Source organism: Mesoplodon bidens (assembly GCF_964165515.1).
Source record: "Mesoplodon bidens genome assembly, chromosome: 15".
NCBI lineage: Eukaryota > Metazoa > Chordata > Mammalia > Artiodactyla > Ziphiidae > Mesoplodon > Mesoplodon bidens.
This window is the reverse complement of record NC_138171.1, coordinates 25,502,363-25,524,867: the sequence shown is the minus strand read 5'-3', so window position 1 is coordinate 25,524,867 and position 22,505 is coordinate 25,502,363. Positions and strand designations below refer to the sequence as shown.

General features: G+C 48.9%; 1 protein-coding gene across 3 annotated transcripts in view; it reads left to right on the top strand.

Annotated features, from left to right (window-relative positions):
• Window positions 1-408: 408 nt before the first annotated feature.
• ZNF341 (zinc finger protein 341) overlaps window positions 409-22,505 on the top strand; it is a gene marked incomplete at its 5' end in the record, with an annotated part of 43,815 nt that continues 21,718 nt past the window's right edge. Inside the window, 7 exons of one of the 3 annotated variants that reach the window (XM_081255604.1) lie at window positions 409-471; window positions 6,251-6,361; window positions 8,104-8,300; window positions 10,788-10,937; window positions 15,672-15,923; window positions 19,404-19,599; window positions 21,192-21,282. In XM_081255604.1, the coding sequence (XP_081111730.1) occupies window positions 441-471; window positions 6,251-6,361; window positions 8,104-8,300; window positions 10,788-10,937; window positions 15,672-15,923; window positions 19,404-19,599; window positions 21,192-21,282 (1,028 nt within the window). Of the gene's footprint in view, window positions 472-6,207; window positions 6,362-8,103; window positions 8,301-10,787; window positions 10,938-15,671; window positions 15,924-19,403; window positions 19,600-21,191; window positions 21,283-22,505 lie in introns of those variants that run through there. The other 2 variants (XM_081255605.1, XM_081255606.1) reach the window with 2 other exon arrangements.

Here is a 22,505-nt window from a genome sequence, read left to right as displayed (position 1 = left end):
CCCTCTGCCTGACCCCTGGACACAGCCCTACCTTCACCCCATATAAGGAACAAGCTTGCCCCCCCTCAACAAGCAGCAAGGGAACCTGTCGTTTGCTCTCCCTCCCCCCTGCTGCAGCAAGGGCCCCAATAAAGCCTTGCCTGAATTTCTTATCTGGCCTCTAGTCAACTTCCATTCATTGGGGAAAGCCAAGAACCCTGGCTGGTATCAAAATGCTGCAGAGATAGGGGTCCACGTGTCCAATAGCTGGGTTATCCAGGTGGGGCTGGGGGAGCCCCGGGATGCTGGGGGTCCCGCGAGCCATTCCTGGTTTTCCGGGATGGTGGAGGGGCTCCGAGGAGGAAGGAGGGCGCCCCCTGGCGGCCCCGACGCCGCCGCCACCACGGCTCCCACAATGCTCGCGCAGCCCGGCTTCGGACTCCAGCGGCGGCGGCTCCAAAATGGCGCAGACGATCTTCGAGGCCCTGGAGGGTGAGCGGCGGCGGGGACTGGGGAGGCGGCTGTTCCGCCTTGCGCCCCCTCCCGCCGCGAACTCGCAGCGCGGGGCCCAGGGCGCGTGGCGCCTGCGGGGCGGAGGGCGCCGGGCCGGAACAGCCAGCGGGGCGGGAGGGCCACGGATGGGAACAGCCGCGGGAGCGGAGGTCGGCAGGGGTTGGGGAGCAGTGAGGCCTGAACAGAAGCGGAGTTGAGGCTCAGTGGTGGTGGGGGGTGCATCTCGCGACCGGAACAGCCGCGGGAGCCTAGGCCCGGCGGCGGCGGCGGCGGCGGCTGCGGCGGCGGGTGGGGGGCTAGGGTGGTGCGTTCAACCGGACAGGCACAGCGGGAGAGAGAAGGCCCTGGGGGAGAGCACCGAGAGCGGAACAGCCGTAGACGGCTGGCGCAGCGGGAGGGGAGCCTCGGACCGGAACAGCTGCCGCCGCGAGGGCCCGGGCGGCGCGCGGTTGGGGCTGGGGGGCAGTTTCCTGGAGGGAACAGCCGGGGGGTGGTGTGCAAGCCAGGACGGGAACCGCGAGGCGAGCATGGCTGCACCGCGGACGCGAGGGCTGCGTAGGGCTGCATAGGGCTGCATCCAGGGGGACCGTGGTGCAGCAGCGGCTGCGGGGGAGACGGGCTGAGCCAGGGGTCCTGACCATTAAGAACTTGTATTGAGCGCCAAATGTGTGCCTCGCGCTCTGACATAGTGTCTTCAATTCAGACCAGGAAAGGATCGGCGCCACCTGTGTGCAAGGCCAGGCCTTGGACGGACACCAGAAAACACGGGGTGACTGCTTTGTGCACCATTATGGGGTGCAGAGTATTATAAACCCAGACCAAGAAAGGATGGGTGCCAACGGTGTGGTTGGCCGGGACGCCAAGTTACCAGACCCAAACAAGCAAACACCGCACCGACTGGTTTTCGCATGCTCTGCGAGATCCTAGGATGTGAATGGTCCTCAGGCTCTGGGAATTGTGAGCTTTGGAGACAGGCAAACACTGAGAGCCTCCATGTACACTTGCTAGGAGTTGGAAAGGAAGCCTCAGAGAATTCAGGGCCATGGCACAGAGTCGATGCTAGGGGGATAGAGACCCAAGAATGCTCTTGGAGGGATGAGATGAGTATACACATAATTAGAGTGCAAACTGAAAGTAGACTGGACTAGTGAGTGGTATGTGGCTGAGGCTTTGAGTCTAGAAGCTCCCCAGGAGGTCTCAGCTGTGTCTCTTAACATCTTGGAGGATCAGCTCTCTCACCACGAAATGTGTAATCCTCCCCACATCTGGGAAGGTTAAGTTTCAGGAATACTCGGTAAGGGATGTAGAAATTATAGAATTATAGAAAAGGTAAACAGTAAAGATAACCTCAGCTGGTGTTCAGTGCTGTGATGGGTGATGGATATGGAAGGCCAGGGTCATTGGTGGCTCCCTCTGGGAGGCCAACAGGATGGTGTGAGGCCTGCTTTCTCTCTAGGTTCATGGACTTCCTCAGTGTTTGAATTTTCACTCCAAGAATGTGTTCCTGTATTGAGTGATGAAGAACGTAAAGGAAAGATCAGTTCCCGGGACTGTGTCCTGGGCTAGGAGAAGGACAGCAGAACTGTGGGGGTCCAGAGATGACCCAGGCAGTGAGGACTGCATTTGCAAAGCCCTGGTGGGGAGAGAGGTCTAGGATTCACAGAAGTTCATGTGAGCAGCTAGAGATGAGGCTTCTGAACTTTATCTTGGCATCAGTGTGGAACTAAGAGAGGGTTTTCAGCAGGAGAGCTGCACAAGCTAACGTATGTTTTATAAAGTTCACCCTGGCTGCTCTGAGAACAGACAGGAGGGGTCAGAGTGGCCGTGGGGAGGTGAGACCACTGTGGCTGTTCTGCTGGGAACTGATAGTGGCCTGGGCTCTGGGGACAGCTATGGGGATGGAGGAAAAGTGGATCTGAGAGATATTTGGGAGACAGAATAGGCTAGACTTGCTGAAGGACCGGAAGTCAGGGTGTGAAGGGAGATAGGTTAAGGGAAGCATCCCTTAAGGTTAAGGGGTGCCCCAGGGGCTTTAGCTGGGTGGACAGTGGTACCCTTTTCTTATTGATGAGGGTTACTAGGAGAGGAACAAACTCAGGGGTGGGGAATGACACACTTGGTTTGAGTTTTACATAGACAGCATTTTTTTCAAAGACAATTTTTTTAGAGCATTTTTCGGTTTGCACAGTTGAGAGGCAGGTACAGAGACTTTCTGTGTACCTTTGATCCTACACATTCATAACCTCCCCTTTAATCAACATAACTCATCAGAGTGGTACATTTGTTACCAAGGCTGAACCTGCATTGACACATCATAACCACCCGAAGTCCATAATTTATCTTAAGTTTCACTCTTGGTTGTATAATGACGTATATCCATCATTGTAATATTACCGTACAGAGTAGCTTCACTGCCCTAAAAATCCTCTGTGCTCTGCCTGTTCATCCCTCCCCCCACCCCCGGCAACCACTAATCTTTTTATCGTCTCCATAGTTTTGACAGGCAGTATTTTTTATTTTATTAAAAAAAAATAGTCATTGATTTATTTTGGCCGCACCGGGTTTTAGTTGCAGCATGCAGCATCTTAGTTGCAGCATGCATGCGGGGTTTAGCTCCCCCGACCAGGGATTGAACCCAGGCCCCCCGCATTGGGAGCATGGAGTCCTACCCAGGCTGGACCACCAGGGAGTCCCAATATATTTTTAAAAATAAATTTATTTATTTTATGTATTTATTTTTGGCTGCGTTGGGTCTTCGTTGCTGCGTGGGCTTTTTCTCCAGTTGCGGGGAGTGGGGGCTACTCTTCGTTGCGGTGCACAGGCTTCTCATTGTGGTGGCTTCTCTTGTGGAGCATGGGCTCTAGGCACGCGGGCTTCAGTAGTTGTGGCTCGTGGGCTGTAGAGCGCAGGCTTAGTAGTCGTGGTGCACGGGCTTAGTCGTTCCGCGGCATGTGGGATCTTCTCGGACCAGGGCTTGAACCCGTGTCCCCTGCATTGGCAGGCGGATTCTTAACCACTGCGCCACCAGGGAAGCCCCCAATATTTTTTTAAAATTAAACTTTTTATTTTGAAATACTTTTTTTCCTGTAGATTCACGTGCAGTTGTAGAAATAATACAGAGAGATTCCATTTATCCTTTATTTAGTTTCCCACAATGTAACATCTTGTAAAACTATCCTGTAGTATTATAACCAGTCGACATACAGAACAGTTCTATCACTACAAGATGTTGCCCTTTTATGGCCCCACCCACCTCCTTCCCCTGCTCCCCATCCCTGATGTCCGGCAACCACACTAATCTGTTCTCCATTTCTAAAATATTATTATTTCAAGAATGTCATGTAGGGCTTCCCTGGTGGCGCAGTGGCTGAGAGTCTGCCTGCCAATGCAGGGGACACGGGTTCAAGCCCTGGTCTGGGAAGATCCCACATGCCGCGGAGCAACTGGGCCCGTGAGCCACAACTACTGAGCCTGCGCGTCTGGAGCCTGTGCTCCGCAACAAGAGAGGCTGCGACAGTGAGAGGCCCGTGCACCGCGATGAAGAGCGGCCCCCGCTCACCGCAACTAGAGAAGGCCCTCACACAGAAATGAAGACCCAACACAGCCAAAAATAAATAAATAAATAAATAAATTTATAAAAAAGAATGTCATGTAATTGGAATCATAAAGTATATTACCTTTGAGATTGGCTTTTTTCACTCCTTGTAATTCCCTGTAGATTCATCCAAGTTGTTGCTTGTATCAATAGGTTGCTCCTTTTTATTGCTGAGCAGCGCTCTGTGGTATGGATGCACTGCAGTTTGTTTAACTGTTCACCCACTGAAGGACATCTGACTTGTTTCCAGTTTTTTACTATTATGAATAAAACTGCTATGAACATTCATGTACAGATTTGCACACAAATGCTGACATACAGTTTTGCATTAGATGATAGAAGATTTACTGAAGCTCCTTCTGGAGGAGCATGAACCCCAGGTTTGAAACTCCAGATGTTAGGGAGGATTAAATGAGGGCGAGTGAGGATTCTCAGGGAGAGTGTAAGAGGGAGAGGAGAGAGAGCCAGATGGAAGGAAGCCTTCAAAAATAGAAACATTTAAGGGATGGACAGGAGAAGAGAGTAAAGGAGGCTGGGAAAGAGTGAGCAGAGAGGTAGGAGAAGACCCAGGAAGGGTGGTGCCCTGGAGCCCGAGAAGGGAGTGTTTCAAGAAAGAATGTCTGCTGCTGCCAGGTGGTCTTTGGTGATTCTGGTGGAATGATGGGGGCTTAAGCCCCACTGGAGTGGGTGGAGGAGGATTGGGAGGTGGGCAGAGGAGATGGAGGGTGTAGCCAACTCGCATCGGATGCTTGGTGTTGAAGGGAGGAGAGGTGAGAACATGAGTTTGAGGGAGGCCATTCTAGAGAAACCTGAGTGTGTGTAGCCGCTGCTGGGAAGGAGAAGTTGTGGGCACAGTGTGAGATGGACCAGCTGGTGGAGAACGGCTTCTGAAGGAGCTGGAGCAGATGGAGAGAAGGGCTGGCCTCAGGAGGCACACAACCTGCCCTGTGACCGGGGAAAGTATGCACTCAGTTTGGCTGCAGGAGCTAATGGTTCTAGTTGCCTTTCAGTTAGAAGCTGGGGCAGGTGTCCAGGTGAGAGGTCGGCTGTGAGGACAGAGAGAAGGAGGTGCCCTCTGGGTTATTGGGGAGGGAGGCAGTGTGCCTTGGTGGCCACTTAGATGTGAGGAGGCCTGTCTTCCAGCTGGTGACACGGCTGGACAGTGTACTACTGAGAACCTCAACAGTGACAACTGGTTGGAAAACATGGACATAGTCAGCTTCTCAAGAGTCCCCCCGACCACAATCCAGATTACGCTGTTTACTGAGGAACTGAAAAAATAAGCACATATTGGAAAACAAGAGAAGCCTAAGTGCAAACAGACTTGTGGGATTTGTGGGGTGTGGATGGGGAAGACTTAGTAACATGATTTCCAGAGGGGTGGTTGCATTTCGGATTAGATTCAGCCATGAGTAAGAGAGAAGCCCACCTAGCAGTGGCTTAAACAGGCTAGAAGTTTATTTCTCTCATGTGGGAGTCCAGAAGAAGTCAGTCTAGAGCTGTGACAGTGGCTTTGTTCTACAAGGTCCTCAGAGACCCAGAATCTTTCCAGTCTTTTGCCCTGTAGTGCCCTTGTCCTCATGATCTGGGATGGTGGCTAGAGTTCCCACCATCATCTTCTTGTTCTAGGAAGCAGGATGGAGTATCGGACAAAGAAGGGGGTCACATGCCAGGCAGCTTTTTTTTTTTTTGCGGTACGTGGGCCTCTCACTGTTGTGGCCTCTCCCGTTGCGGAGCACAGGCTTCGGACGCGCAGGCTCAGCGGCCATGGCTCACGGGCCCAGCCGCTCCGCAGCACGTGGGATCCTCCCGGACCGGGACACGAACCCGTGTCCCCTGCAACGGCAGGTGGACTCACAACCACTGCGCCACCAGGGCACCTCGCCAGGCAGCTTTTAAGAAAACTTCCCCAAAGCTCCCGTTGACCAGAACTTAGACATTCTCTAGCTGCAAGAGTGGCTGGGAAGTGTAATCTTTATTCTGGGGCCATGTTCCCAGCCAAAAATCTTGGGTTCTACTGCAATAGAAGTTGTAGAGAAAGCATATCAGGGCACAGACACACATTTTTGCCATGGGGGCCTTGCAATGGGTCTGGCTTGTAAGGGTAAAGTCAGAGTGGGATGCTGGGCCCACCTTCCAGAAAGGCTGCTTTTCTTTCTTCAGGAATGGACAATCAGACTGTCCTAGCTGTCCAGTCACTGTTGGATGGCCAAGGAGCAGTTCCTGATCCAACAGGCCAGAGCGTCAATGCACCCCCTGCTATCCAGCCACTGGGTGAGTATCTGCTCAGGTTCACCAGTGGGAAGGGTAAGTAACTTCCTGTGAAAACAGGTGGGGCTGATGAGGGGGTGTGGGAGTGAACTGCCCACTGTGGTTCCCAGGTTGTCCTCTCATGTCTGAAGCCTCTCCCCTTCCTCCCAGCCTGGAACTTCAGGCTCAGACTTTTCTCTGCTTAGCTCTGAGGACAGTCTTTTTCAGTCACTTAGTGAATGTGGGGATCATGACAGAGAATGACTAGGAGCCCCGATGCTTAGCAATGCTTGTACCTTCGACCCAAAGTCATTTCTCAGCTTCCCCTCTATGAGGCTAAGCATGAATCTCTCCAATTTACAGCCCAGGCCCTTGCGACACAGAGAGGGCAAGGAACTTCCTTTACAGCCCTGTGTGAGCCTGTGTGTTCATCCATTCATTCTACAAAGATTTTTGAGTACTTGGGAACCATGCTGGGGACAGAGAGACACACACCTGAGTTTGAATCCTTGTTCCCATAGTTTGGCTCTGTGACGTTGGGCAAGTGAGTTAACCTCTCTGTGCCCTCAGTTTCCACATCTGTAAAATGGAGATAATAGTCCTACCTCATAGGAATCTTGTGAGGGTACTTGGGATTTGGTTTTAGCTGTCATAAATAAGAAGTGCAAGTTTCTTGTGGTTTGTACAAGATTAAAGTTTATTTCTTTGTTGTGTAAGTCCTGATGACTCAGACCCCTTCTTTCATATGGCTCTGCTGCTCTCAGCATGCGGTCCAAGATGGCTGCTCCAACCTCCCACTTTCATTTCCACACCAGCCAACAGGAAGGGAAGAAAGAAGTAGAAGTCATACCCCTTCCTTTTAGGAGGAAGTTGTGTAGATAGTATACTTCTCCTCTTCTCCTATTGGTCAGAATTCAGTCACATGACATGTCTAGCTGCAAAAAAGTCTGGGAAATATGGTCTTTAACTAGATGGCCATGTTTCTCACTAAAATTTGTATTACTTTTTAAGAAGGAAGAGTGAATATTGAATGACAATTAGACATTTCTGCCACAACATATCAAGAGCTTGGCACAGTGCATGGCCTGTGGTGGGCCTTCAATAATGGATGGTGTTAACTGTAGCTAATCATTGATTTAATTTTTCATGCATTCAGCAGACATCCACTGAAGGCCTCCTATGTGCCCAGAAAATATTGTAGTTATGGTGATAAATAAGAGATATTTCCTTCCCTTAGGAAATATGGTGGTGATGGGAAAAATGTGATAAGAGAGACTTGCCCAGAGGAAGGAACTGTGAACACTGCTTGAGGAGGGCTTCCTGGAGGAGGTGACATCTGAGCTGAGCCTTGCAGAATGAGTTGTTCTGAGAGAGGCAGCTTGGCAGGGAGGACAGGGGATGCAAGGGCACTGAGGAGTGTGATCATGCAGCCCATTTGGGGACTGGTGAATAAATTCAGGCAGGATAAAGATTCTGAATGTCTCAACGTTTGAAGCGAACCCACCTTACGATTTCCTGATTTCTAATTTTTTGATTCCTGGGCGAACCTGGCTGGATATTCCTTCAGGTGCCAGCATGGTTTGAAAGCTCATAAGAAGCACAGAGTTGATGCTTGACCCTCACGCGTTGAGTAGTGGAATGCCATTAGTTTGCCTTTCTCATGGTCCAGCCACGGGCCTCCCATTTCTCACTGTGATGCCCCCTCTTTTTTTCTTGCTTTTTTCATTATTTCCCTCCCTCTGCTGCCCTGTGGGCATGACCCCTAGATGATGAGGATGTCTTTCTCTGCGGGAAGTGTAAGAAGCAGTTCAACTCCCTGCCAGCGTTTATGACCCACAAGCGGGAACAGTGCCAGGGGAGTGCCCCACCCCTGGCCACAGTCTCACTGGCTACCAACAGCATCTACACACCTTCGGCAGCACCCACAGCAGTCCAGCAGGCCCCGCCTCCTGCCAATCGCCAGGTATTTATCCATTCGTTTGTTCATTTATCTAGTCAAGTCTTTTTTGAGTACCCACTGTGTGTCAGGCACTGTGTGGGCACTGGGGGTACAGGGGTGGACAAACAGACCAGGTCACTGCCTTCATGGCATTGAGTGAGATAGATAGTACCCAAACAGATGTGTAGAGATGTACTTTTCCTAGGATAAGTGCAGAGAGATAGGGGATGTCAAGACAGGGATGGGAGGTTTTGCCCTTTTGTATGTGGTGCTTTGGGATGAGCTCTGTGAAGAGGTGACATTTGTGCAGAGACCTAGGGAGGTGAGAAATAGTCATGAAGCTACTTTGGGGAAGAGTATTCCAGGGGGCCAGATCAGCAAGTGCAAAGGCCCTGAGGTGGAAGCGTGCTGGCTTTATTCCAGGAACAGCAAGAAGGTGAGAGTGGCTAGAGCTGAGTGAGTGAGTGCGGAGGGTGAGAGGTGATAAGGTCAGAGAGGCAATAGGGGGATCCTGGCAAATCGTGTCGGTCTGTGGGCTTTTACTCTGCATGAGATGGGAGCCATTGGAGGGTTTTGAGCAGAAGAGGGATATAGTCTGATTTACACTTTAACTAGGTCACTGTAGCTACTGTAGACAGTAGATTTTGATGGGAGTCAAGAGAGAAATCCAGGAGACTGATTAGGGCGCCACTGTACAAATCCAGGCAATGGGTGGTGGTGGCTTGACCAGGATAGTGGCAGTGGAGGTGGAGAGAAGGGGTGAGATTTTCGAAATGTTTTGAAGGTGGAGCTGACAGAGCTTGTGGATGGATTGGATGTAGGGTGTGAGATTAAGAGGAGTCAAGGATGACCAGAGTTGGAGTTGCCATTAACCGAAGTGGGGAAAACAACAAGGAGAAGGTTTGCGGGGGGATGTCAGGAGTTCAGCTGCTCATGGTGAATTTGAGATGCCCATTGGACCTTTAAGTGGAGGCAGTGAAGATGCAGACAGATATACAAGTCTGGAGGTCACAGGGCAGGCTGGGGGTATCTGGAGAAGCTTGCAGAGTTCTCAGTCAGGAACACAGTTCTGGAGCAAAGACACCCTGGGTGGGACCTCAGAGGGATTAAAGACTCCTCATAAAGGGGGCTGGGTATGTCCCAGGATGCCAGGTCACGGGGTCAGGTTTCCCTCTGGCTTCCTCTTGTCTCCTTATTCCTCTAAAACATTATCTTCACCCATTGTATAGACATAATTCCTGCCATCAAGATAAAAGCATTCACCTCCAGATCCATAGGACATGTACATTTAAACTTTTCTAGTTACCATAGACATCTTCTAACACAGAACAGTCGTTTTCTCACTCCTTGATTATGAGTTTTGTTAGTAGAAAATGTTCCCTCTCCCCCCACTCCCTTTTTTTTTTTTTTCAGTAGGAGAGAGGGAAATTCTTCCAGTCCTGGGCAAGGAAAAAACTTTAGAACACAATCAGTTAGTAATGGGCAGACACGAATCCCTCTGCCTAAGTGAGTTGGATGGACGTGAAAATGATTTCCCATTTTTTGTCTCAGCCTAATGCATGTGACATTGTAAAAATACGTGTCACTGCCTTTCCTGGCCGTGACATGGGGTGTGTCCCTAAACTGCCTGGGTTGTCCTTGCTTGGTTGAGGGCAAGGACATCCTGTTTGAGCAGGGACTCTGGGTTCAGGGACCCAGTTGCTGCTGTTCCCAGGGGTCCTCCAGACAGACGACTTAGGAAGATGCCAGGAAAGAAAGGCAACAAATAAACAAAACAAAACACGCTTTACATCTGCTGACAGGAATAGTCACTGCATGTTTGACACCCTCTTGTAAGGTCTGCCTTTCATCCTTGCTGTTAACCTGAGAGCATATTATTATACTTTCACATACTTATTTAAGTATGCACAGGAATTACATAGTAGTATTGTTTTTGATTTTTAAAGATGAGAATATATAATGTACATGTTATTATATAATTTGATTTTCCATGCAATACCTCTTACTTGCTCTCTATAGTATTCTATCCATGACTATATTGTATTTTTTTATCTATTCTCCTACTGATGGACATCAAGGTTATTTCCAGTTTTTCACTATTAGAAACAAGGCTGTGCAGAGTACTCTTTTTCTGTGAACTCCCTGTGGACAGGTGTAGTGTTTCTCTAGGATAGAGGCCCAGAAGGATTGTTGCTGGGTCACAGGGTATATGCCTTACATGGAGGTGTGACTTATTCTCCTCGTTTGATGGACGAGGAAATGGAGGTTGAGAGAGGTGAGTGACTTTCCCAGGGTCACATGGCAGGGAGCAGTAGCAGAAGTGGAAATAGAATCCAGGTCTGTGGGACTCCAGAACCCAGATCTTTTGCATCATGCCATCTGCTTCCTTCCACAGCCTCAGACATGTTCTTTCTCTCCCTTTCTCTCCCTTCCTCTCTCTCTCTCTCTCTCTCTCTCTCTCTCTCTCTCTCTCTCTCTCTCTCTCTCTCTCTCTCTCCTCTCACTGTCCAGATCTCCACGTACATTACCGTGCCCCCATCCCCACTGATCCAGACCCTGGTGCAGGGGAACATCTTGGTAAGCGATGACGTGCTCATGTCTGCCATGTCGGCCTTCACGTCCCTGGACCAGCCCATGCCCCAGGGCCCCCCGCCTGTGCAGGTAAGGAGGTGGCCAGTTTCCTCACGGGATCTTGATTCTAGGCCTGCATGTTGACTCCTGCAGATTCAGAATCTTGTAGAGAGAAGGGGGCTTGGCCCCAGCTCTCCCTCAAGCTAAGGAGAACTGTCAGCTTCCCCTTGGCCAGCCCTGCTGTGGTTGGGGAAGCTGCCACATTCAGCTGGGACCCAGAACATGACTTTGGGGTTTCATAGCCACAGTCCAGTTGTTTTGACTCCTATTTTTATTCTTCTTATTTATTTATTTATTTATTTATTTTTTTTGCGGTATGCGGGCCTCTCACTGTTGTGGCCTCTCCCGTTGCAGAGCACAGGCTCCGGATGCGCAGGCTCAGCGGCCATGGCTCACGGGCCTAGCCGCTTTGCGGCATGTGGGATCTTCCCAGACCGGGGCACGAACCCATGTCCCCTGCATCGGCAGGCGGATTCTCAACCACTGCACCACCAGGGAAGCCCCTTATTTTTATTCTTTACAGAAGTGTTCCATGTGCATTAGAAAAACACTAGAAAGTACACAATAGAAAAGTTTAAAAAAAAATTTTTTTTTAATTATTCTTAACCTGGAAAGTAGAGAGACATGGCAACTGACTGAATTTACAGTTCTTGGCTGGATCATGTATTGGGTGGGGCATGGGGGAAGCAGTAAAGGCCTTACTGGGACACTTGGGGAGATTAGAATTTGGAGGAATCTGAATATTTTATTTTATTTATTTAAAAAATTATTTATTTGGTTGTGCTGGGTCTTTAGTTGCGGCAGGTGGGCTCCTTAGTTGAGCCTCGCCAGCTCCTTAGTTGCAGCACATGGGCTCGTAAGTTGTGGCAGGAGGGCTCCTTAGTTGTGGCATGTGAACTCTTAGTTGTGGCATGCATGTGGGATCTAGTTCCCTGACCAGAGATTGAACCCAGGCATCCTGCACTGGAAGCACGAAGTCTTAACCACTGCGCCACTAGGGAAGTTCCGGAATCTGAATTTTTTTTTTTTTTTTTTTTTTTGCGGTACTCGGGCCTCTCACTGTTGTAGCCTCTCCCGTTGTGGAGCACAGGCTCCGGATGCGCAGGCTCAGCGGCCATGGCTCACGGGCCCAGCCGCTCCGTGGCATGTGGGATCTTCCCGGACCGGGGCACAAACCCGCGCCCCCTGCATCGGCAGGCAGACTCTCAACCACTGCGCCACCAGGGAAGCCCTGAATATTTTAGATAATAGTATTATATCAATATTCAATTTCCCATGTGCGATCACTGAATTGTGGTTATATAGGAGAATGTCCTTGTTCTTAGGAGATGCATCTGAGTACAGTTTTAAGGAATAAAGTGTCGTGATGTCTGTAACTAACTTTCAAGTGGCTTGACAAAGCACAAATATGTGTATGTGTGTGTACACACACACCCACAGACATTGCAGATGTGGCAAAATGGTAGCAACTGGTGAATTAGATGAAGTATAAAGACTGTTCATTGTATTCTTTTTGCAACCTTTCCGTAGGTTTGAAACTTTACAGAATAAAAATTGGGAAATCAGGGAATTCCTTGGCGGTCCAGTGGTTAGGACTCCATGTTTTTACTGCCAAGGGCCCGGGTTCAATCCCTGGTTGGGGAACTAAAGTCCCACAAGCCAGATGGTGCTGCCAAAAAAAAAAAAAAAGAAAAAATTGGGAAATCAATCAATCAGTCAATCACCTTTACTCTCTCTACCCAAAGAAAATACTGCCAAGATTTTGGTGTCTGGCTTTCCTGACCTTCGTATGCACATAGAGGGACTTCACTGGCATTCCAGTGGATAAGACTACACGCTCCCAATGTAGGGGGCCCAGGTTCGATTCCTGTCAGGGAACTAGATCCCACATGCATGCCGCAACTAAGAGTTCACATATTGGGCTTCACTGGTGGTGCAGTGGTTAAGAATCCGCCTGCCAATGCAGGGGACGTGGGAATGAGCCCTGGTCTGGGAAGATCCCACATGCCTTGGAGCAACTAAGCCCGTGCGCCACAACTCCTGAATCCCACGCGCCCTATATCCAGTGCTCTGCAACAAGAGAAACCACTGCAATGAGAAGCCTGTGCACCACAACGAAGAGTGGCCCCCACTCGCCGCAACTAGAGAAAGCCTGCGTGCAGCAGTGAAGACCCAATGCAGCCAAGAATAAACAAACAAACAAATAAATAAAAGAGTTTGCATGCCACAGCTAAGGAGTTCATGTGCTGCAACTAAGGAGCTGGCAACCTGCAACTAAGAAGCCCTCGAGCTACAACTAAGAAACCTGCCTGCTGCAACTAAGGAGCCCGCCTGCCACAACTAAGACGGTGCAACCAAATAAATAAATATTTAAAAGAAAAGAAAAGAAAAGACTCAGATGTGTATGTTTTAAATATATTTATTTAAAAAGCTATTTCTGGGACTTCCCTGGTAGTGCAGGGGTTAAGAATCCGCCTGACAATGCAGGGGACATGGGTTCGAACCCTGGTGCAGGAAGATCCCACATGCCATGGAGCAACTAAGCCCGTGCACCACAGCTGCTGAGCCTGGTCTCTAGAGCCTGCAAGCCACAACTACTGAGCCCGTGTGCCACAACTACTGAAGCCCGTGCGCCTAGAGCCCGTGCTCCGCAACAAGAGAAGCCACCGCAATGAGAAGCCTGTGCACCACAATGAAGAGTAGCCCCTGCTCACCACAACTAGAGAAAGCCTGTGCGCAGCAACAAAGACCCAACGCAGCCAGGAAAAAAAAAAAAAAAAAGCTATTTCTGGGCTTCCCTGGTGGCGCAGTGGTTAAGAATTTGCCTAGCCAGTGCAGGGGACTTGGGTTCGAGCCCTGGTCCGGGAAGATTCCACATGCTGTGGAGCAGCTAAGCCCATGTGCCACAACTGCAGAGCATGCGCCCTAGAGCCTGCGAGCCACAGCTACTGAGCCCACGTACCTAGAGCCCATGCTCCACAACAAGAGAAGCCACCGCAATGAGAAGCCTGCACACTGCAACGAAGAGCAGCCCCACTTGCCGCAACTAGAGAAAGCCCCCGTGCAGCAACGAAAGACCCAAACGAGGCCAAAAATTAAAATTAAATTTAAAAAAATACGTACATATCTATATATATACACACATCTATATAAATGGGTCAGGCTATATGCACTGTTCTGGAACTTGCTTTTTTTTATTTAAAAAATTTTTTTTTTGCGGTACGCGGGCCTCTCACTGTTGTGGCCTCTCCCGTTGTGGAGCGCAGGCTCCGGATGCGCAGGCTCAGCGGCCATGGCTCACCGGCCCAGCCACTCTGCGGCATGTGGGATCTTCCCAGCCCGGGGCATGAACCCATGTCACCTGCATCGGCAGACGGACTCTCAACCGCTGCGCCACCAGGGAAGCCCTGGAACTTGCTTTTCTTACTTTGCCTTTTGTATAACATCATTCTCTCTCTGTGCCTACAACCCTACATCAGTATTCCCAAAGTGTTCCTTAGAACAGTGGCTCCTTGAGATTTTCCAATAGAAAAAGGATCCCTGGTCAAACCAGGCTGTGAGGGAGGCATTCTGCCTCTTCCCTTGCTCTGTCCCTGGGTTCTTCCTGCAGTAAAGAAATACTTTTGATTTTGTCACCCCAAATTTTTCTCTAGACATACATATATGACTATGGAACCCAAGGAACAGCAATTAAGAGAGATACCCTTTAATGAAATATTGATCAGCACCATCACTTTAACAACCACAAAGGGTTCTGTTCCATTCCATGTGGATGGACCATCCTCTGTTTAGCCAGGCTTCCATGGAAGGACATTTAGGTCGTTGCCATTTTTTGCTGTTATAAAAACTACTGGAATACCATCCACGTATGGTTATCTTTGCCCACCTGCTTGATTATTTTTGTAGAATCAATTTCTAGAAGTCATTGGCTGTGTTTCGGGGATCCATGCCACCAGCACATTTGGTGACTCTCTAGAAAGACTCCCAGAACTCAGGATGGTTGTGTTCATGGCTGTGGTTTATTAGGTAAAAGGATACACAGCAGGATCAGCAAGGAAAAAAGACCCAGCAGCTGAAGTCTGGAGAAAATTGACATTCTTCCAAGTCTCCAAAGTGTTCTCTCTGAGGGAAGTGGCAGGGCTGCGTACAGCATGCATCTTCCTTCAGCAGAAAAGAGCAGCAACACGTGCACAGTGTTTCTGCCAGGGAAGCACACCTACGACTCTAAGGCCAGGGCTTTTATTGGGGATCAGTCACCTAGGCACCCAGCCACAAACCAAAATTCCGGACCCCGACATGGGAAGGAGGGGTTCACCATAAATCACATTGTTTGTGCAAACAGTCTAGGTGTGTTGTTGTAGGGTCAGTGCCCAGGTGGGCAGAATAGCCTTATCAACATAGGAAACCTTCTACAAGGCACGTTCTCAGTTGCCAGTTCAGAGTCAGCCCTACAAGCAAGCCCTTCTAAAGACAACAACATAAGGCCTGCTCTGTGAGCTCATTTCTGCACAAGCTGGGCCACTTTTGCTGACTGCATGGAGAAAAGGGATAGTAACGCCAGACTGATGGCTCCTCGAATTCTCCCATGACTTTGTTTTCATGCCGACTTTGTTTTCATGCCCCCTCTCAGCCCCGTCCTCTGAGCTGCCTATGAGTGGCTGTTCTTTCCGCATGGCTGGCTAAGGCAAATGTCCTTCCCCACTGATAAATCAGACAGCTGGTATCAAGAGGCTGTGACACTTTAATTTTCTCTTCTGATTTCAGAGTAGCCTGAACATGCATTCCGCGCCGAGCTACCTCACCCAGCCTCCACCTCCTCCTCCACCCCCTCCACCACTGCCTCCACCTCCACCCCCCCAGCCTCCACCCACCCCATCCCAGAGCCTGGGTCCACCCGGGCGTCCCAACCCTGGCGGGAATGGCGTGGTGGAGGTGTATAGTGCCACAGCACCCCTGACTGGGAGTGGAACGGTGGAGATCCAGGCATTGGGAATGCAGCCCTACCCACCCCTGGAGGTGAGCAGATGCTGGGGCTTGGGGTGAAGGGGGAGAAACTGGTCATGGTCATCATGGGTAACCTGAACCTTTTCTGAACACCAGCTGTGTGCCAGACACTGCTAAAGATACCGTGGAGGGCAAAACCAGATCAAGCTGTTACACGTATAAATGTAAAATGCAAACCACGAGAAACTGGAATGAAGTAGAGGTTGTAGCAGAAATACAAGCTGCCCTCAGGGAATGCTCAGGACAGTCAAGAGAATACCTGCCTTTTGGGGAAAAGATTCCAAAAAATTACATATGTGAGTGTCTCATATTTTTTAACAAGCTAGGTATATTAGTTAGCTATAGCCTTGTAAGAAATATCCACCAAACCTCAGTGGTATATAGGAAAAAGTGTTTATTTTTCTCATGTCTACGGTGGTCAGCTTGGCAACTGCTGATCTTGGCTGGGTTCTCCCACATGTCTGTTGGCTGGTATCCGCTGCTCTAGAATGGCCCGGTGTGGGATAAGTCTGGTGGGGTGACCCGGCTCTGCTGCATGCATCTTTCATTCTCCAGCAGTTTAGCCAGGCCTGTTCTCACCACAGTGGTGGACATGCAGTAATGCAAGCAGAAATGCTCAAGACTTCTTGAGGCTTAGGCTTGTAGGTGATACAGTGTCACTTCCGTTGGTCAAAGCAGGTCACAAGGCCAGCTTAGATTTAAGACGTAGGGAAATAGGTGCCACCTCTTGATGGGAAAAGCTGCAAGTCACACTGTAAAGGGCCTGGGTACTAGAAGAGGTAAAGAATTGAGGCCATTCAGTCAATGTACAGGCATACCTTGTTTTATTGCACTTTGTAGATATTGTGCTTTTTTTACAAATTGAAGATCTGTGGTAACCCTGTGTCAAGCAAGTCTGTCAGTGCCATTTTTCCAACAGCATTTGCTCACTCCATGTCTCTGTGTCACATTTTGGTAATCCTTGCAATATTTCAAACTTTTTCATTATTATTATATTTGTCATGGTGATCTGTGATCTTTGATGTTATTACTATGACTCGCTGAAGGCACTGGTGATGGTTAGCATTTTTTAGCAATTAAGTCAAAAAGTTTTTTAAATTAAGGTATATATATTGTTTTTTTTTAAGATATAATGCTGTTGCATACTTAACAGGTTACAAGATAGTGTAAGCATAACTTTTATATGCACTGGGAAATCAAAATTTTTGTGTGACTTTATTGCGATATTCGCTTAATTGCAGTGGTCTGTAACTGAACCCACAATAACTCCGAGGTATGCCTGTTCCATATGTACCATATTAATTCCCGGCTAAAGAGCTCTGAGCTACAAGCAGTCTACTCTCAAAGCACTAAGGGTTCAGAACCATGCTAGACGCCCATGCTGGGGGGCATGGTTACGATATAAAGAGACTACCTGCACTTGAGGTCACATTATCTCAGACGCACTCTAGAATCCAGCCATATAGACATTCCACGTAAGGTAGCATCTATATGGAAAGAGAGCTAGACCAGTGGGAAAATTCCTCCACCAGCCATGTGATGTTATAAGAGCCTGCAGGGGGATTTTCCCTAGCCTGGGAGAATAACGCAAAAGGACCTTGTTCAATTAAAAAAAAAATTAAGTCAGTGAGATGCTGAGAGGACGGTGGTGGTCTCATAGGCAGAGGGGGCCAGCATAGGGGTAGCTGCCATTGTTTATTTTCCATGTAGATGAGGGTGCTCTTTGAGGACAGAGCCTGAGTCATCTTTGATTTTGCATCCTCAGCACCTGGCAGAGTGCCTGGCCTGTGGTACACCTACAGGAGGTATCTGAAATAGGGTCCTCTGACCTCAGTTTCCTTTCCTCTAGAATGGGAACTCCCCTTGCAGAGCTGTGAGGATAATGAGAACTAACCCAGTGGCAGTCATGTAATGGCTCAGTAATGACTTGAACGATGAGTGAATTCATTCACTGTGACAAATATTTATTGAGTTCCATATTGGTCAGGAAAATTGAAACCACTCTAGGTATTTCTGGCAAAGGGATTTAATACAGGAAATTGGGTGCTTACAAAGCTGATGGAAGGGCTGGAGGAGCCAAAGTCAGGGTTGTTGAGCACCACTCATTTTCAGCGTCACTGGTGTTCCTTGGCCCTTAGAACCAGGACACTGCTGCTGTACGCAGAGGCGAGGAAACTGTAGGATTCTGTTGCTGAGGTTCCAGCTGCCCTGCTGTCCTTGGGGCTAGTGGTCAGGAGGGGAACGTAGTGTTCAGCCAGCCACTCCGAAACTCATGACTGCAAACCCACCTGTCTCCCAGCATAGCTGCCGTAGGAGAATGGTCTCTACCTCCCTTCTGCCTTCCAAATCTCATGCAGATGCTTCTCATGGGCAGAACTTAATCTGTGCTCAGAACTGTGCTGGCAAGGATGCTTGGGAATGTGGTTCCCAGCTTCCCACCTCTACATTTCAGGGGAGAGCATGGGCAGGTGTAGGAATGGTTCCAAGGCCCGACAGACAAGACCCAGCAGAAGCACCTACTGGTGCCATATTAGATGCCCAATACGTACGTAAATGAATTCATTCATTCAACAAATATTTATTGAGTCCCCACCCTGTGCCAAGCATTGCTCTAGGCCTGGGAGTAGAGGAAGAAACAAAAGCAAAGCAAAAGTCCCTGCCTTCGCAAAACTAGGCAGATAATAGACAAGATAAGTAAGTAAAATGTACAATTTATTAGATAATGATATGTTTAAGGAGAAAAATAAAGCAGAGAAGGATAGGAAATGGAATTTTGGATAGGCTAGCCCAGGAAGACCAATGAATGCTGAATAGATGAATGAGTAAATGAATTCTTCACACCCCAGTGTCATGATGTAAGCTTAGTGGTCACTGAGTTTGGGTGGCTCAGAATTCATTTGGTAATTTTCTTGTGGCTTCAGTGTCAATTCTTGGCCGAGGGATGTGTGCTGGTGTGGCATCAGGTGGAGTCAGTTAAGAAGTGGAGTTGCTGGTGAGGGCATAGACCCTTCTGACTTCCTAGTTCTCCTGTGCAAGCAAACTACTACTACTACTAATAATGGCAATCACAACAGCTAATGTTGATTGGGTACTTACTATATGCCAGGCACTGTTTTAAGCTTTTTACTTGTTAATTCGTTTAATCCTCATAACCCCGTGAGAGGGGTGCTATGATTAGCCCCAGTTTACAGAAGTGGAAGCTGAGCCAGAAGTTTAAAAGACTTGCCCAAGGTCAGTTAAATGATAAGTGGCAGAGTCAGGATTTGAACCCAGGCAGCCTGGTTCCAAAGCTCCTTCTAGCCTGCTGGCATCATGAAGTTCTAAGGGGTCTTGGGAATGACTGGGGTGACTGAGCAAGGTGGAGGAGTTAGGATGGTGATGTAGATTGGGGGTGGCTAAGATCAGCCAGGGACACAGTGAGGGTCCCACTGGCTGGGGCAGGTCTTCCCCTCCCTTCCCAGGGCACTCTCCCTGACTGTTCTGTCCTTATAGGTGCCAAACCAGTGTGTGGAGGCTCCAGTATACCCCACCCCCCAGGTGTACAGTCCTGGCAAACAAGGATTCAAACCGAAAGGACCAAACCCTGCTGCCCCCATGACCAGCGCCACCAGGGGCGCAGTGGCCACCTTTGACTCCCCACCATCTCTGAAGACCCGACGGACCAAAGGTTCCAGTGGACTCCCCGAAGGTGGGCCCACAGCCTGCCATGGCATCTTTCCTCAGCGTGGGCCTAGCCACAGGCTGCTTGGTTCCAGTCTTCCCTTTTTTGATAGTTAGGATTAAGTTTGGTTGCATGTAATGGAAAATCCAAAATAAGAGTGACTTCCAAATGATAGAATTTTGTTGTTCTGTGCGAACTAAGTCCAGAGGCAGGCAATCTGGAGATCGTGTGCCTATATAATTACCAGGCACCCACATTTCTTCTATCTTTCTGCTCTGCCATCCCTAGAACATGGCTTTTGTTCTCAGAATGCCTCATCATGTAAAATGGCTGCTGGAGATCCAGTCATCAGTTTCATATTCCAGAAAGTAAGAAGGATAAAAGAGGCATCTCCCACTCCCAGATGTTCTGCATAATGCTTTTGCTTACATCTCATTGGTCAACACTTAGTCACTTGACCATATCTAGTTGCAAAGGAAGCTGGGAAATGTCTCTTTTGCCAGGAACATTGATGTTCCCATTACGTAGGGGATTTATGAAGAAAGAAGAAGGGGTGAGTGGTTAATAGGCAAGCAGTGATGTCTGCCACCCCTTCGGAGATGGTAAGCATGGGGTTAGGGGCAATGTCAAAAAGTGGTGGTAGTGGGGAAAGACAGAGGAATTCAGAATTTTTCAGGGGGTTTCAGTCAACCTTCCTTCCTTTCACAAATGTGTTGAGCATCTGTGTGCTAGGCTTGGTGTCAAAAACTGGAAATCTAGGGACTTCCCTGGTGGTCCCGTGGCTAAGACTCCGCACTCCCAATGCAGGGGGACTGGGTTTCATCCCTGCTCAGGGAACTAGATCCCACATGTCACAACTACGAGTTCGCATGCTGCACCTAAAGATCCCAAATGCCACAAGGAAGATCCCGCATGCCACACCTAAGACCTGGTGCAGCCAAGTAAATAAATAAATATTAAAACAAACAAACAAACTGGAAATCTAGCATCTTGGGTCATGATTTCCTTACCCTTAATTATTCACAGTTTAATGGGAGAGACAGGGAATAAATAAATATTTATGGGTCACCCTAGGAAGGAGATTAACAGAGTACTATGAGAATACTGGGGAGAGGCTGGAAAATGATGCTGCCTATCTATCTGGGGATGAGAAGGAAACAGTCTTGTGACTATCTGGGGGACAAGCATTTTAGGGAAGGGGGAACAGCAGGTGCAAAGGCCCTGAGGTGGGACCATGTTTAAAGTCTTTCAAGGTTGGCAAGGAGTCCACTGCAGCTATATGATAAGAATGATGAGGTTGGAAGGAAGTAGAGGATGCAGAGCCCCATAGGCCACAGCAGAGAGGTTGAATTTTATCCTAGGGCAGAAGGGAGCCTTTGAGGGGTTCGCTCTACTCTCCCAGCCAGAGCGTGTCCTGGGCTTTTCTCCCCCAGGCACTGTGAGAGACTCACCTGTGCTGCTTCCCCTGCCTGTCCATGGGTGTAGACCTCCCAGGGTCTGAGCTGTCTGGCCCCAAGTCCAGGGGGTAGAGTGGCTGGAAGCTGCCCTTGGCACCTTCAGTTCTGTCCTCAGGCTCACCATCTCCTCCTTCCCTCTTTGTCTTTTTTTTTTTGGGTCAGCTGCAGGGAAGCCAAAGGCTCAGAAACTCAAGTGCTCGTATTGTGACAAGTCATTCACCAAAAACTTCGACCTGCAGCAGCACATCCGAAGGTACCCAGGCATGGTGTGGCAGGCATTTCCTGGGGGGAGGTAGGCTGAGGGATTCACGTGGAAGCGATGCTCCTTTCTCAGCCCCTTCGTCTGGGTGGTGACCAAGACCCCATCTGGTCTGTCATGGTTCTCAGACCTTCAGTCTAGCTCAGGATGATTTTTCCCTTTTCTTTCTCAGGAGCAGTGGGAAGGATCTGTGGGGCCTGCCTACTGTGATGGGGAAGGTCCAAGTGGGCTGAGGTGGGGGAGGAATTTACTTGAATAGACAGGGGCTTTGTGGGTGGGAGGCATGCCTCAGTCTCACTTCTGCAGAAAGGGCTGACCTCGAGGACAGCCATGCTGTGTGAATATGCCTCTACAAGCTCTCTGCTCACTAACCTTGACACCCCTTGTCCCAAGAACCTGCAAGGAGCCCCTCTGGGCCTCAGGTTTTCCATTGTGAAGTGGAGGGGTGGACTTGTTCAGTGTTTCTCACAGAGTGGCACATTGGGACATGAGATGATTTTAGGTGGTTTATGGATATTGGTGTTGAAAAGACTTGAAAGACATAGTGAGAAAATTATCTTTTCAGTTTCTTTCAGGCAAAGGAGAAAGCCTCAGTTTGGTGTAGTCTGTCTTTAATGCCTCTCACGTACTTACTCATTTTTTATAACAGAGAGAGAGAGAGAGCCTGAGATTCCAACCACGGTGTGCAGCAGCTTATCTCTAGACCAGGGTCTACCAGCCTATTGAGATGTTTTAGATCACATCATGCTTTTCTCTGGGGGCTGCCTGAGGCTTGGTACAATGTTTAGCATCATCCCTGACCTCTAACCATTAGATGCCAGTAGCACCCCTCACTCCTCAGCTGTGACAACCAAAAATGTCTCCAAACATTGCCAAATGTCCCCGGGAGAGCAAAGTCAATGTCTGTTGAAAACCACTGGTCTACACTAGTGTGTGTCAATAGAACTTTCTGCAAAGAAGGAAAGGCCCCAATAGCCACTGTCCATAGGGTAGCCAGTAAGCATATGGCTACTGAGTACTTGAAATGTAGCTAGTATGACTGAGAAACTGAGTTTTTAACTTTATTTTACTTTAATAAGTTTAAATAGTTCCATGTGGTTTGTGTCTACCTTACTGGATGGTGCACCTATAAATCTTAATCATATTGTTTTATAAATAATTGCATTTTTTTGTTACTTTGTGTTTATAAGTGGTTTTCCATATATAATAACAACAGG